Source organism: Globicephala melas, chromosome 1 (assembly GCF_963455315.2).
Source record: "Globicephala melas chromosome 1, mGloMel1.2, whole genome shotgun sequence".
NCBI lineage: Eukaryota > Metazoa > Chordata > Mammalia > Artiodactyla > Delphinidae > Globicephala > Globicephala melas.
Genome location: NC_083314.1, coordinates 14,543,670 through 14,561,282, shown reverse-complemented (window position 1 = coordinate 14,561,282; position 17,613 = coordinate 14,543,670). Strand labels below are relative to the sequence as shown.

The window sequence follows — 17,613 nt, the reverse complement described above, 5'->3', positions numbered from 1 at the left end:
TTGGAAAGCACTTTCTCGGAAATGCCTTTTGGAGGGAGAGGGGAGCTATAAAAATATACCAGCCTGACAAATGACAGGCATTATAGAATGGAAAAGAAAAGACATCTTGGTTTTACACCAGTGTGGAAGCTTTTCCTCTCAAATGAATATTTTCGATAGTGGAGCAAGATGATAAACAGCAGTATCACAAAACACTTAAATGGAAACAAGTATTATCATGTACATTATTCACCTGGCATTCTCCAATTTGTGACATTTATATGTGGCAGAAACCACTGCAGATTCATTTAATTTTGAAGTGGAATGAATACCTTACAAAGGTAGTCTGTTACATTCGTGGGGACTTTTCTTCTCTAGAGAGGCGGAAGCTTAAGGAAAGAAGTCATTGTGTCTATATTAGAAATATGGAGTAATTCTCAGGGTCCACTTCTTAGGGCTGAGTGAGCTCCTAGCAGGGAGAATATACTGTATAAAGATAGATAAATAGATAGATAGACAGGTAGATAAATAGATAGGCAGATACATACATAGACAAATAGAGATATACACATTTTTTCCTTAGAAGCACCAGCAGCTGCAAATGATTAGGTATTTCATAGATGCTTTTTTTTTTTTTGAAATGCTAAAACCAGGCTATTTCCAGAGCTTACATTTAGATGCTTAATAATATAAATGCTCCAATGTTAAATCAGTTCAGAAAGACCGTGTTTCTCTGATGCTCAGTGATGGACCTATCAATAATTTGATGAGTTACAAGACTAAGAAGAAAAGAGAGTAACAGCGAGTCCCTAGGAATTGATAATGCAGTGACAAAATAGGTAGCAAGTACTTAAGGAGCTAGTTCTTTAATCTTAGTGTTCATAAGAATCACTAATAGAAATTTTTTAAAATGAAGATTCCTTGGCTTGTCCTTCAGGGACTTTTATTTCTATAGGTCTGATTGATTTGGTCATAGGCAGTCAAAGGACTCAACTTTGGAATATACTAAACATATGTTGGATATAGTTTGTATATTCAAAATGTTTCAGTATTTAAAAATGGCACGTATCCTTCTTTGAGACAAATCTTTTTAAAACTGTGAATATGTTTTATTTTTACATTTGAATGAAGGAGAATTTGGAGTAAATATCTTCTAAGAACCTATTCCAGATATTACTAAATCTACCAAAACCGAGTAGAACTTGTGATTTATAGTTCTCTAATATTTGAAGTACCTCCTGAGCACATTTCAATGCTATAACAATTACTTTTAAATAACTCATCCAGTCAATAAAAAAGTATTTGGGGGATGCCCCTATGTACTTGGCACTGTGCTAATCAAGGTTACATAATAGTGAATGAACGAATCACTCAGGGACTGGTAAATGAAATTTAACCTTCCTGAAATGTATTGTTTACTAATATTATCTAGGAATAAACTTTGGAAAGATTGAATTTTTTTCATTGCCCGTGATAAACCCACCCCAGCTTCAGAACTTCTGTCTTTAAGCATATTCTTTTAAACAGCATTCTGCCCATCCACTTTCCATAGTGTCTCCTCAGCGTGGGGTCTTGCCATGGATGTGTGCCCTGGTCCATCAGTTTTGAGAGTTCCCAGAAGCTAGCCTACTCCAATCCCTTCAGTTCCCACCGTAGATCTCTCACCATCTCTTGTTTTGGATCAGCAGTACCCCTCCCACTTGTAGTCACCCATTGTCAAAACGCCCGTTCTCCAAACGTTCTCAAGTGTACTGCACTTGGGGTTTGAGTTTTCATATCTTTCAAAAGTCAGATGCCCTCTGACTTCTATCTGCTTTGTCCTATGCTGACACTGATGCCATACATGTCTTGTGACTTGGTTTTTTTGCCCTTGCTTCTCTTTGGGGGTTTCTAGGGATAGTTGGTCACCTAGTTCTGTTATAAATATTATTCTTGGCTTCTTCTGGTTTTGCTTTTTAGTTGTGTTTTTATTTTGGGATTTGGAGAAATTCACAAACTCTGTGGCCATGTAATCATTGTCCCTCATTCCCCTGGAGCCTCTTTTGACTTGTATTGCCTAACTTAAACTGAATATATAGAATACATGGCAGAAATGTAAGCCCAAGCTCTTTTGTTGTTTGTCTTCCTATGTGATGCCTTCTCCTTCTCCTTCTTTCTCAACCTATTTCACCATCAGTGACTGTCCTTTCCTCCATTTTCACCTACTCACCACAATATTCAACTGTACTCACTCAACTTTCCGTACACCCACCCCACACCCACTTATTTTCTGATAGTTTAAGTCTCTTATGAAACAGGTAAGAGAGGCAATAAAGACAAATGGGGATGAACAGCAAAATGACTGCATTAGCAAGTAGCAGCCAGGCACTGAGAGAAGCTGATTGTTTTCTGAGCCAGAAGACGATGATGGGGAGGAAAAAAGAACAAACTAAACACAGAGTAAGTAGGCAAAAGGGAAAAGAAAAGACAAAATTAGCCGAATAGAAATTGGACAAGCAATAGTGAAAATGAAAAAACTCAGTAGTCGTGTTTTTTCCATAAAGATTAATAACATTGACAAACTGATCAGTAGAAAGAAGAGAAAAACAAGTTGCCAATATCAGAAATAAAAAAAGGGACATCACAGCACATTCTACAAACACCTATATAGGATCCTAATGAATATTATGAAAAACTCTCTCCTAAGAAATTTGACATCCTAAGTGAAGTGGACAAATTAATATAAAACTAACACAAAAAGAAATAGAACATTAATACATACCTAACAGAAGAAAAAATAGAAAATCTAAATAGCTTCCTGTAAAGACATTGAATTTGTAATCAAAATTCAAATTTCCTTTCAACAAGGAAAACTTCAGGCCCAGATGACTTCATTGATGACTTCTCCAATAGCATAAAGGAATAAATCATGTAAGTCCTACGTAAACTCTTTTAGAAAACTGAGGAAGAATGTGTACTTTCCAAAGTGTTTAATGAGGGCTACTTAACCTTAATCCCATAACCTGACAAAACATTTAAAAACAAGTCCATTTGAACAAGTCAGATGTTCCATGTGAACATAGATGTAAAATATCTTAACAATATAATTTAGCAAATTGAATCCTGAAATATATTAATCCTGAAATATATAATAACATTTGAACAAGTCAAATGTTCCATATAAACATAGATGTAAAATATCTTAACAATATTTTAGCAAATTGAATCCGGAAATATATAATAAAGGTAATGCATCCTGACTGCTTGGCATTTATTCCAAAAATGCAAGACTGGTTTAACATTTAAAAATCAATTAGTTCAATAAACAACAGAAATCTCATAATAATCTCAATAAGTGTTGAAAAACTTTTGAAAAAATTCAAAACACTTTCATGACAAATACGCTCTCCATACTAGAAACAGAAGAAAACTTATTCAATCTGAAAAGGGCATCTTCAAAGAAACTTAACATCATACTTAACAATAAACGTTAAACATTTTCCCTGTAAGATCAGGAACAAAACAAGGATCCTTGCTCTTATAACTTCTGTTCAAAGCTGTAACAGAGGTTGAAAGGAGTACAAAATGAACAAAATAAAATCACGGATGTCAAAAAAGAAGAAAAACTATTGTTATTTGCAGAAAACATGATACTAGATGGACAGTGGAGACAGAAGACATTGCCTTCTGTGGGGTGAGGGGCGCAGATATCAAGCCCCTCACCCCACATTATCACTTTTCTCTTCCTACCATTGTCCTCCATAAGGCCATTAAAAATTGGTTAATAATCTAAAAAAGAATAGTGTTTTTGCCATGCAGTTGTAGCTACAAAACAGTCCTTGAGCAGCAGTGCCATCCAGATTGCTGCCATCAAGCCCTTCCAGTAGAGACTCTGGGGCCATCACTGAGGTATGGTAGTGTCACATGAGAGGCATAGTAATGTCACTAGAGAGGCATATTGGGGTCACATCGTGGAATTTGGACTTTGTTTGGTAGGCAACAGGGAGCTCTTGAATATCTTTGAGCACGGAAGTGGCATGGTGGTGTGCCAAGTCAGGGGAGAGCAGTGCGTTACAGGCATTGCTTAGAACTGCTAGTACTTGGTGATCAATTCGTGTATCATTCTGCATACAATTCCTGGGCAATGCTGGCAATTCTGAGGGAAGAACTGGTAGAAACTGAGAGGTATTGCTCACATACTATGACCTCATGCAACTCACAGGGTACATAGTGTGTGGTTGTATGTGATCAAACATTTGTTGATAACAGCATGAATGAATGAGTTCTCCAGCAAGGAGGAGTAGGAGTTGAAGAATTTCTATTCAAAAAAAATCTATAGTCATCTGTATAAAAGAAAAGATTATCCTAAAGAATCTACTCATTAATTAAATGATTTTTTGCCCTCATTTATATTTCTGTTCAAACAAAACCCTGAAAATCTAATTTAATTTCCAGGGCAGACTTCCCGTTCTTAAACTTTTGAGTTTGCTTTTCAAATTCTTACTTTGTTTGGCAACATCCACATAACCTCGTTGGCTTTTAGTGAGTTCTGTGAGAAGATGTAATCTATAGAACATTAGATTTTCCTCTACCACCAGCCAAATGAGTGCTTAAGAAGACAGATATTTCTCCTGTTTTAAAAGTGTTGCTTTGAATTACTTAAAATGTAGTGTCTATTACATAGAGAACCTCTAATAAATATTGACTGTTCTCACCTAATTTATTAATCTTTACCTCGTACGTCGTTATCTCTAAGTGATATTTTTCACACACACAAAAGAAATCACGTATGGATTATCTGATGCCTCGAGTCGCCATGATAGAACTCCATCTCTTAATGTAGAGGATGGGTGAGAAAGCTGACTAGGATAACGATTGCAGAGCAGAGTCTTACTCTTTCCTGTTGTCACTAATCTTCCTGCCAAATTCATTGTTGCAATTGTTACACAATTGACTGTGCATATCCACCACTGCTACGTAGCCTGGGACAGCAGACTTTTGCAGTATGGTCCAGAGTAGAGAGATCCTGAGCGTGGTCACTGGGTAGTAGACAACGCCCATTAGCAAACATCGGGGCGATTCAGAGAAATTCACAAATTAGTAACTGGACTGCTGACCTGCTTCTTCCACTGTGGGTCCAGCTCCTCACAGGTATTGGCCATTGCCTTGACCTTCCTTGGGTCTAGCGCTCTTGCCATTGCTGCTGTTACATTTGTGGCTTATCACAAGCAGAGTGAACTTAGCACAGTGGTTATGAGCATGGATTTGTCCAGCTAACTGTCTGGCCCTCAAGAAGTAACTTGATCTAAGATCCAGTTTCTTCTGCTGTGCAAAATGAAGAGTCATTCATTTCCCAAATGGGAAAATGACTAAAACTGCTGCTGTTACGGAGTTCACATTGTAAGGTGGTTTGGGGAGTAGAGGGGGAAGGTAATCATCAGTCAATGTAAAAATAAGTAAATCTCTTTACTAAGTTAATTGCTATGGACGAAACAGGACAAAGTAAAAGGCCTCAGGAGTGCCATTTGAAGGAAGGGAGCTGCAATTTAGATACACAGTCAAGGCAGGGCTCGTTAAGAAGGGGACATTTGATTTGAGCCCTGATGGTGGTGAGGGAGTTAGTTGTCTGGAGGTCTGTAGGGAGGGACCCAGGCAGAGAGAGCAGCCTGTGCAAACACCCTAAGCTGTGGGTATCCCTGCTGTGTTCAAGGAACAGAAAAGAGGCCGTGTGGCTAGAGTGGAAGCAAAAGAGAGGAGAAGGCACATCCAGAACCTTGGAAATCCTGGGTTGGGATGCAAAGGATTGGCCTTTCCACTTCGCCAGTGCCTGCTACGCAGCCATTAGGTACTTTACAAGGTTGAAGAAAGTTGGATGGTCAATCCTTTGATGAATTTACTACCTACTGTTTAATCATTAGCAGTGTGACATATACAGAGTAATAGTTATATATATACCACTAGTTTTTTTTCCCCCAAGATGCTGACATCTCTGCCGCTTGCATATCTATAAGATTAAAAAAAATTTTTTTAACATGCTCAGGTATAACAGATGACATCATCTGTACAGCCCACCTTCTTCTCAGAATGTTCCATCTTTTGGACCTAGTCTAGACCAATGGCCCTCTGGGCTACCTGCTCAGCTATTAGCATGGGCTTGCCACATACCTGAATCTCCATCTCCTGGATCCCATGCCTTGCATTCTTGTTGCTATTATTGTCGACTTTCTCATTTGCTGGTATCTTATGTCCCAGTACCTTCCTGAGAATGGGAGTTAAATTTAGAAGGTATTGCTTCCAATAATTTAAAATAATTTTATTCATAATTTAGAAGGTATCGTGTCCAATAATTTGAAGACAATTTTATTTATAATTTGGAAGGTAGGATATAGTTTTCTAGGTTGCAATAATATTACAGAACACGTCAATGATATTCTATATTTCTTTTATATGTGACTTATTTTATTGGTCTCTAGAAATTTTTGTGTCTTCTTTCTATTTCTGGTGTTTGAATGCTTCATGAGATTGTACCTTACTGTAGTTTCTTTTTTTACCCATTAAATTTGCTAGTACATGGTGAGCCTTTTTAAACTGTGGCTTCATGTAAGGAAAAATGTTGATGCTGTATTAATGCTTTGATAATTTCCTTCCTCATTTTCCTATTTTTTGTCCTTCTGGAAATTCTATATTTTTATGTCATTTTTCTTCTATTATTATTATTATTCTTTCTGAAGAATTTTCTTAACTTTATCTTACAGTCTTTTTATTGAGATTTTTATTTTGCCTATTTTATTTTTAATATTCAATAGTTCTTTCCTTCACAGGTTGTTTCCTAAGGCTTTTTCTGTTCTATGTTTTTATTTATTATTATTATTTTTTAATAAATTTATTTTTATTGATTTATTTTTGGTTGCATTGGGTCTTCGTTGCTGTGTGCGGGCTTTCTCTAGTTGCGGCGAGCAGGGGCTACTCTTCGTTGCGGTGCGCGGGCTTCTTATTGCAGTGGCTTCTCTTGTTGCGGAGCACAGGCTCTAGGTGCATGGGCTTCAGTAGTTGTGGCACACGGGCTCAGTAGTTGTGGCTCATGAGCTCTAGAGCACAGGCTCTGTAGTTGTGGTGCACGGGCTTAGTTGCTCCATGGCCTGTGGGATCTTCCAGGACCAGGGATCAAATCCGTGTCCCCTGCATTGGCAGGCAGATTCTTAACCACTGCGCCACCAGAGAAGTCCCATTCTGTTTTTATATGAATGCAACTTTTACCATAACTTTCTGGGGATAATAGTTATAGCAGTGTTTTATTTGTTATGGTTGATGACTTCTTATATTTCTCTTTTCTGCATTCCTTCTTTCCCTTATAGATTATTATTTCTTCTCCTTTTTTTTTTTTCTTGGTCCTAAATGGAAAATAAGTCTGGCTCCTGGCTTTCTAGAAGCAGTGTAAGAGAAGTGGAATGGTGGCAAGGGGTGAGGGTGTACATACACTCTCACTTCATCCTCCAATTTCTGTCCTATCTGTTCACCCACTGCTGATGGTCTAATATAATGGAGCTGGTTATCTTAATTTTTTTTGGCAATAAGACCAATATCACCACGGAATAGGAGTGTACCTGGCTGTGTAGGATTAAAAAGGGAATTGGAACTCTAAATACTTGTTTTGTAGAACTCTTCTAATTCAGGATTCTCAACCACAGCATGTTGGTATTTCTGGCTGGAGAATTCTTTGTTGTGGGGAACTGTTCTGCATATTGTAGGATGTTTAGCAGCAGCCCTGCCCTTAACCCACCAGAGGGTAGTAGAACCCCTCTCCCAGTTGTGACAACCAGAAAGTCCCCAGCCACTGCTAAAAGTCCTCTGGGGAACAAGATCACCCCCAGGTGAGAGCCATTGTTCTGATTTCAGAACTTATCCTGCTTTTTTCAGTGTTTTATCACTTGTAAACCTTAAGGCTTTCAGAGCCTTAAGGCTAAGGTTTTCCTTTCTGTAGGAAAAATCAGTTTTCTTGTTTTAGAAATACAACTCACCTGACACCCATATTGTAGCTTCTTACTAGTTGAGAGTATTGTCAATATTCATTTATATTTCTTCCTTCCATTCTCTGTCTTTGAAACTTTTAGGGAAAATTTATTCTCTATTGCTCTGTCTAATTATTAAAATTATGGATTATAATTTTTAAAATTACTCATTAAAATTATGGATTACAATTTTTTAAATTCCTATTTTAGTAAAATATCAGGAAAAGAGGAAATAGGCACATGCTTAATCTTCTGGCTTTTTACCTTGAGAGAATTTCCAGGCCAAAGAACAGAGTAGGAGGTAGAGCTCAGGGGATTCTCCGAGTTGAAGAGGTGGAGCTGACAGTGTGGGGAGTCCAAAGTGGCTAGAGTTTGCAGAGAGAGCAGCACAGAGAGATAATCCCAGAGCTCTATAGAGTATCTTTCTTAAGTACTCAGCTGACTATCAATTATTGCATGTTTGTGAGGCTGGGGAAAGAACAACCTGAAAGAATTAAATGTAGTCGTGCTAAGCACTCATGCAAGGCTGTGAATAGTGCCTGTTTCCACTAGCTGAATTAGAAAAACCTCATGAGTCACAGGATATCCGATAGAGTACACAGAAGTATCTTGCCTCGAGTGGAGAATAGTCCTAGACTAATCACTGCTCCAGGACCACCTAATAAATCTTAAGAGCAAGACCCAAAGGAACTGTTTCCAAGTAACTTAACTGCATCCCAGGACAAAGCTCAGGAATATTTATAGGAACACTAAAATATCTAGCACCCAAAAAGAAAGTCCACAAAATCTAGCACCCAGTTAAAAAAAAAAATTACCAGGCATGCAAAGAAGCAGGAAAATAAAACCTATAATGAGGACAAAAATCAATTAATCACAAGTGACCCAGAACTAAAACAGATATTAGAATTACCAGGCAGGTACCTTAAAACAGATATTGTAACTATGTTCCAGATGTTCAAAAAGTTGCATAGAGACATACCAGGTACAAATAGGATACAAATCAAAAATCTAGAGAGGAAAGCTGCAATGTGTAAAATGAAAATAAATTGGGTGGGATTAATGGTACTTGTACATTGGAGAAAAGAGTAATGAACTTGAAGTCATAACAAGATAAACCATCTAAAATTAAACATATAGAGAAAAGATAATTTAGAAAAATTGAAACATCATCAGTGAGCTGTGGGACTACTTCAGGAGTTGTGACATATGTATAACTGGAGTGCCCAAAGAAGAGGAAGAGTGAAGATAGAGACAGAAAAAAATTTGAAGAAATAATAACTGAAAAATTCTAAATACTGTATAATGAAAACCAAAAAAACCACCAACCCAAGAAACTCAAGAAAAGCCAAGAAGAAGAAACATGAAGAAAACTGCAGAAAGCACATCATAATTGAATTGCTTCAAACTAGTGATAATTTTCTCTTTAATGATAAAGACAAAATATTAAAGCAGCCAGAGGAAATAGATAAATTATATACAGAGGAAAAACCATTAAGATGATAAGAGTTTCCTATTAAAAATAACGCAAGCAAAAAGACGATGATGCAACATACTTAAAACACAGAAATAAAAAAAAACGGTGTACATAGAATTCTATACCTAGCAAAAATATCTCTCTGAGATAAAGGGAAAGTAGAAATTTTTTACAATATATAAAAATGAAAGAATTCATCACAAGCAGACCTGCGTGCAGTATAAGAAATGTTAAAAAGAAATCCTTCAGCCAGAAGTATAATGATACCAGATGTAAACATGAATTTACACAAAGAACTGAAGAGCTCCAGAGACAGTAGCTACATGGGTAATTATATAAGATTTATCTGATTATTTAATTCTCTTTAAAAATAATTGGCAGTTTAAACAAAAGCAATAATGCTGTATTAAAATGTTTATAATACATTTACAATTAAAATGTATGACAACAATAGCACAATGTTAGACGAGAGAAAATGAACTATAATATCGTAAGGTTCTTATTACTAAAGGTAATCACTTCAAGGTAGACTGTGATAAAGATATACACCATAGACTTCAAAGAGACCACTAAAAATAATAAAACAATGTGCTGTAGCTAATAAACTGAAAGTAAGATAAAATGGAATCTAGAAAATTTAAAATAAAGAAAAGCAGGCAGAAATGAGGAACACAAACAGTTGAAACAAATAAAAGGAAAATAGCAGGATGATGGATTTAAAACCATGTCAGTAATCACATTAAATTTAAAGGTTCTAGATACTCCATTTAAAAGTCAGAGATTGGAAGATTGGATTAAAGAAAAGTAAGACCCTGCCAAAGGATTATATGCTGCCTACAGGAAATACATTTCAAATATAAGACACACATAGGTTAAAAATAAAGGATGATTAAAGATATACTATGCAATTACTAATCCTAAGAAAGCTGGGGTCACTTTATTAATATCAGAAAATATAGATTTTAAAGTAAAAGTGTTTCCCGGGGTAAAGACGGTCACATTGCAAAACAGGTCAATTCATCAAAAGGGTTTGGTACGTAAATTCTTAACATTTATGTACCAAACCACAGAGTCTGTGCAGCTATACAAGTCAAAAACTGGTAGAAATGAAAGGAGAAATACAAAAATCCGAGATTGTAGGCAAAAATTTCAATACCCCTTTCTTAATAATTAATAGAACAAATTGACAAAATCATAAGTATAGAGGTTAAAACAGCACTGTCAACCAACTTGACTTAATTGATGTTTACAGAGCACTCAGCAGCAGCAGAATACACATATTTTTCTAGTCTACACAAAGCATTTATCAAAATGAATCAAATTCTGGACCATAAAACAAGCCTCAATAAATTTAAAAGAATTCAAGTCATGTAGAGTATGTTATCTGACCATAATCATTAAATAAAATTGGAAATCAATAACAGAGTAATCTCTGGAATATCCCTAAATATTTGGAAACTAAATGACACACATCTAAATAACCTAAGGGTCAAATAGGAAATGAAAGGGAAATTAGAAAGTATTCTGAACTGAATGAAAATGAAAACACAACACATCAAAACTGTGGGATGCTGGTATAGTAGTCCTTAGTAAGATATTAAAAGCACTAAATTGTCTATATTAGAAAAGAAAAAAATTCAAAGAAAAACCTTTCTCCTTAAGAAACTAGAAAAAGAAAAGAAATGACCCAAGCCAGGCTAATCAAAATTATTTTCGAGTTTCTAACTAGAGCTCACAGGGGCATCCCTTTTCCCTCATTGTTCATGTGGCTGAAAGCAGGCAAGACCAAAACTTACAAAACCAAGATTGTGTTTTAAGCCTTAAAGAGCTAGAAAATGTCTCTGGCTTAAAGTATGAACATGTTTGTTTGTTGTTAGAAACAGTAACTGTACCTCATTATTTGTTTTCCTTCTACATTACTAATAGAAATTTCAATATTATTTGGCCATGCGATCATAGAGAATAAACTGTATTTCTCAGCCTGCCTGGCAGTTATGTATAGAAACGTAATTTAAGTTCTGGTCAGTGGTATTGTTTCTGTTAACTTTCACCTCGAAAATGGTGGCTTAAAACCATGAAAACCATTTACTTGGTTTAGAATTCTCTGGTTTGGCTCAGCGGTGGTCTGGGCTGGCTTGGCTGATCGTGCCTGAGCTCTTCCATTTATGTGGTTAGCTAGCTTGTCAGCTGGCAGTCAGATGATCCAGGAAGGCCTCACTCACGTGTCTAGTGGTTGTCAAGCAGAAGGTTAACTGGGGTGATAGGAGAGGCTATTAGCTGGGGCTTCTAATTTTCTTCCACATGTCCTCAAATCCTCCAACAGGATAGCTTGAGCCTGTTTTACAAGGTGGTCTCAGGGTTCCAAGCCCAGCTAGAGAGAATCAAGTCCAAGTTTGCAAGCATTTCAAACTTCTGCTTGCACCATATTTGCTGACTTACTACTGGCCAGATAAAATCAAATAAGTCAACCGAGGGTTAGGGTTAGAAGTATTCTATCAAATAGCATGGAAACAGAAAAGTGTTGTGTCTGACTTTTTGGAAGTGTATTCTTTAAAGGGAGGGAGTCCCACTCTTCTCTCTACTTCTTGGTGGACAAGAATTGGTCTTAGAGTGTGAATAGATTTATAATCCCTCACACAAAAGGGAGAGAATCTACAGTGAGTTGTACAGAAGTGAACATATATTTTCAGGTGAGTTTTGAGAAACTGATTACAATGAACTCATTTATAAACTATAAAGCCTTTTATCGTTTACTTTTAAACCACATTTTAAGGTATGGCTAATATAGAGAAATTATAGGCTATATGTGTTATGCAAACATTTAGGTTAATGAAATAAGAGTAAAGTTGTGTTATCTTATTTGCAGCCGAGTTTCCCATATGGAGAGATTTCATTTTATTGAAAAAAATACCCCATAAGACCAAAGTGTTGCACAAATCAAGGCAGTAATGAACACTTTTTAGATCTATGTAAAAGATGACTGAGTTAGGTGTAAAGAGGAAAAGTAGACACACATTAGGGAGGAGTGAGGAGTAGGGAAAGACAGGACAGTTAAATGGTGACTCACTGGGGTGCAGAAGCCTTTGGCGATGTCTAGTTGTAGGGAAACTAAATAGATATTATAAACTGCAAAGTAAAGTTCTCACTCTTCTTTCACCCCAAATCTTTAGTAAAATGTATTCCTTTTTAAAAAATGAGAGCTCCTCTTCTGAAATTTCAAGTTTCGTGCCTAGAATGATACAGGGCAGAGCTCTTAGGTGGCAGGAAGATTCCCGAATGGAAGAAGCAGAAATTTAGGGTCAGGGTGGCCGTGAGAATATCAGTACACATAGAAGTTTTAAAAGCTGAAGGAGAACTTTTGTCCTTCCAACAGGAGTGGAATGAGGGTTCCAGGCAATCTTATCTAGATTTCAAGAGGAAGGGAAGCTCCAGGTGATACATGCCTTACATCTGAATAAGAATATAACAAAATAAATAGAAGATAAAGTTTTAGCACAGAATACACCTTTATTTCTCTTTAGCCTTTTCACTCTTTCTTGCTCTAGATTTTTGAAAGAGTCCTCTTTACATGTGGGGTGTACGCAAGGTTATTCTTTGAGAGAAATATAAAGTATGTCCAATTCCTGAAGGTGCTTGCCATCTGGAGAACAAGACTAATATATGTGAAACAAGAGCAAAAAAATAGGGGATTCATTAAATGGTAATGGACTTGAAGTGTTATATGTGTGTAATCAGAGGTCTCTTCGATTTTCCTGGCTGTAAGTAACTTATACCCGTCAATAAATGCCATTTATTTTTGCAGACCAAATCAAATACCTGTTTTGAGTCATAATCTGGTTTCCACGGGGCGGGGTAAGAGTGTGGGTGTGAAACAAAGCCAGACACTGGGGGCCAAGTCACAGTCCTTGCATATCTTTCTGACCTGTATGTGTCTTTGATATTGACGTGCCTTATTGTCTACAACTCCCTCGTGCGTGTATAAACCTTTATTTTTCAGAGGACTAGACCTTTTGTCTCATTATCTTACCCTTAAATAATGATTCCAGTGAGTTCCTATTTTCCAGATGAGGAAAAATGAGGCAGTGATAGATTTTTAACAACTATTTAATTAAAAAACCCTTCTCTACCTCTTTGTAACTGAATCCCAACCTCATGTGATATTTTTGGATATCCCTGAGATTAAAGGTAAATCAAACAGTGTCTTTCCACAGGTAGGTAACTTCCCTTTGTGATAACCTTGCCTCCAAACGTGGCATGCTGGATTCAGTCTGAGTGTAAGGAAATCATGGGGAGACAGGCCAGTGACTTTATGAGAGATCTGATGTCTGTATTCACATCTCTTGTGAAAGTCCGAAGTTATTATTGAATTTCTCAGATTTATTTCATGTGTTATATGTATATATTCCCTAGTGAAAGGTTTTAGCTGTTTCTTTAACCAACATAGCATTATCTATGCACAGAGTAGATAAGCATTATATAGTCTGTGTATTTTCATTCTCAAACAGCAGCTTGAAGAGGAAAAATTCTCCTTTGTTCAGCTGTTATTTTAGTTGACAATGCTCTAAAACAAGTAACTTTTTTGCATTTTTTACCACAATGTAAGTCAGTTAAATATACTTGATGTGATTAATTCATAATATAAATGAACCATAAATATGCTGAAATATTCCTAAGAGTAGAGTTGTGTAAAAAAATGTTATTAGGGTCATTATCAGGAGGCATAAATGGATACTGTTAAGAACTTTATTTTAAACATTGTTAAAACCTTGGTGGAGTGATATTATTATAGAAAGATTCTTCCTCAGTTGAAGCACTGGGCATGCGCAGAACAAGTTTGGATCAAGGAGTAAATGAGAGGAATGAAACAGAGAGGTGGAGATTAAAGACTAAATTAACGGCTGGCCCTTTTCTATTTTCAGTCTCCCCATGACTGTATTTTGATTTCTTTATATGGTGCTTAAGGCTTAATTCCACTTCCCTTTTAGTCATACACTACTGACTTCTGTGGGGTTTATTTCCATTCAGCTCTATATATTCACCCTGCTGAAGCTCTCCCATGTTTCTGTGTCAGGAGGGGAACTACCTTATTACCTTCTTGTCTGTTTCACATTTAAAGTGTTTTCCCTCCCTGCCCTCTCTGTCTTGTACCTAATGAGCAAATTATCTAAAAATAGAAACGTTCATCACCCTACAAAATGTTGTATCTTCTCTAGATCGGAGGCCAGTGTAATTGTAAGAGACATGTGTCTGGCAGACAGTGCAATCAGTGCCAGAACGGATTCTACAACCTACAAGAGTGGGATCCTGATGGCTGCATTCCGTGCAACTGTAATGCCTCTGGGACAGTGGATGGAGATATTACCTGTCACCCAAATTCAGGCCAGTGCAAGTGCAAAGCAAATGTTATTGGTATGTGTAATGCAAAAGTTTGCAGTCACATCTCTATTACCATCTGGAATAAAATCCTCTATTTGATTTCTTCTCTGAAGAGTAAAGCAAGTTTCCTTGCTCAAGGCAGGCTGGGAAAAAAAATTTTGGATGAAATTAACTGTCTAAAAATGACTAAATTAATAATTCTCTCAAACTACAGCTTGAAGCTTAGTTTAATCAACCCTTTAGAAGTTTCTTTATTCTGTAGATGCATTAGTTCACATGGTCCCATACTAATAAGTCATAGAAAAATATAATTTACTTACTGCATAGATGTTTCTTTTAGAAAATTAGCACTTTTTCAAAATGCTTTACACTTAATGAGTTCTAAGCAAATCATTTCCATGCTAGTTTTCTTAATAGACCAAAATAAATGGATTTTTTTCCGAAATATTCTGTGCTGCAGGGTCCTTTGTGATAAATCTTTCCATTTTTTTCTATTATATTTCTTTGAACTGTTCCTATGAAATGCAAAATAAGTCAACATAATTCCACAGATCATGTATATTGCTAGGGTTAGTTATAAAGGGCCACATAATTTTAATTTTGTAATTCAGCGCCAAGCTGATTATAATAAACAGCTACCTTTGGTGTTATTTATCATTTTTTTATACAAGACGTGCTTTTTTTGTTTGTTGCTCCCACAGGTATTTTTCAGAAATTAGATTTGATTATAGCAATTTATTACATCCAACATTTTTGAGGGAAACCACAGCCATATAAGGACAAAATTTATCAAGTGCCCGAAATGCACTATGTACGTAATGCACTTTGAAATGTTGATATATGAGAATATCATGAGAGGAAAGTTTCCAGATAAAGTGAGCCTTGTAACTGAACACGTCTTGGTTCACATAGAAAGTTTAAAAAAGACCTTTGCCTTTCTATTGTCATTCAAGACACCAAGTCTTCCATGGTTTTTCTAACACTGACCTGAACCTTATAATAATAAAAACATGCCTGGCAGACACACACACACACACACACGTGCCCGCAAACGTGCATATACACAAACATACGAACATATCATTTGGAGTAACATTTTCATTTCTGTGATATAACACTAAAGCTGATTCTTTATCTTTCATATATGTTGGTATTCATGCATCATTTTGTACAATTCAGCTAGACAAGCATTTCATTTAATTTAATAGAAAAGAATATGGGCTTGCACATACTGATGGTATTACACAAGATTTATAGTATTACGCAATTTATGGTATTACACAAGATTTCTCTGGTGTAAAGAAGATTAAATCAAAATCTTTACCAAAACTTGCCCTGATGCATTTTAAGCATACAAAAGCTAACTTTTCAGGGACAAAAAGAAAAGAACAACTAACATAAAGAGAAGCACACTTTTGTATAAGTTTATCTGTGATATTGAATGAAGTCCTCCAAGTTCAGTCCATAGAGCATCCTTTGTTCTTTGATATAAAACATCCTTTAAATTCAAGCTGTGAAAACAAAATTTAAAGAAAGGGCTTTAGGGACAATCAAATGGTTACAGCTCTGTATCAATAAAATCTTTCCTGTGGTAGTTAGATTCCAGAGCTTAAGGAAGGATCAAAGAATCAAACTTTACTATTTACTTAAAATTTGTTACGGCCTCCCTGCCATTTACCTGTGTTCCTGGTTGACCAGGTAGTTTTCTGCGGGAAAATATAAATACATACTTTTTGAAGATGAAATCATCAGTTTGATAGTACTATCTCTAGAGTTATTTCTGCACATACAGTATTTTTTAATAGAAATGTAAACTTTGTGTATGTATTTCTTTTCCTAATGGGACTAGCAAGTAACCTTATTCAATTTTACCTTGTTCATATGATTAAAAAAACAACAGAAAATGCAAGTATATGTTGTATGTGCTTCAGAAAGCAAACTGTTCGATTTAACAAAACTGTTAAAGCTTACTAATGATTCTATCACCAGTAAAATACATTAGCACCAATAATTTTATTAAAGTAGGTCATTCATCTAGAATAAAAAGGGAGAAGAATGTGAATTAAATGCCAAGTGTGCTAACTCGCCTGTACTTTTTAACACCGAATGGGATGCCCTGTAGGCCTTCCTGAGTACGGTTAGGAATAGATTACCTGTCAGGAATATGTATGGCATATTCAAATAAGCACTGCGCATATTTTTAAAACTGATACGATGTGAATCCATGTAGACCAATTTTAATAGTTCAAAATGAGTCATAATTCTTGTTAACAATACAGTTATTTTTAAAATTGGCAGCAATAGTGGTCCTTTTTTATTTTCCTTATTGAAATTAAATGATATGCCTTAGGTGAGTCATTCATCACTGTTAAAGAACTTGCCTTCCATTGGAGTTCTTGAATTTTTATCCATATATATACATATATATTATGCGTTTCCTTCCAGTTTAGGAAATGCGTTTCTGCCTATGGTTTCCTGAGTGTGTTTTTGACTGTTATTTCATGACTAATTTTTTTAATGCTATTATAGCTTGAAATAAATTTTTCAATGGATTCAACCTCACATAGTCACTTATTTAAATTCATGGATATGTGAAGACTAGCTAAAGAAAGTATTTTGCCTCTCAACATTTACTATTCAATTTTTTTTATTCCTTTCCCTTGTAACACTTTTTTGAAACAAAAGAAAGTTGTCAGATTTAAGTGTAGGTGATAAAACATTTTTCTCTGTAGGTAAAATGTATATATGTTTGTACTCCTTTAAGTAGGAGTCATGTAAACAGCAGAATTTACTTAA

At 35.9% G+C, this 17,613-nt stretch overlaps 1 protein-coding gene across 1 annotated transcript in view; it reads left to right on the top strand.

Moving 5' to 3' along the window:
• USH2A (usherin) overlaps positions 1-17,613 on the top strand; it is a 773,776-nt gene that overhangs the window by 138,035 nt on the left and 618,128 nt on the right. Inside the window, exon 11 of the mRNA XM_060289919.1 lies at positions 14,655-14,850. Coding sequence (XP_060145902.1) covers positions 14,655-14,850 — 196 coding nt within the window. The remainder of the gene's footprint in view (positions 1-14,654; positions 14,851-17,613) is intronic.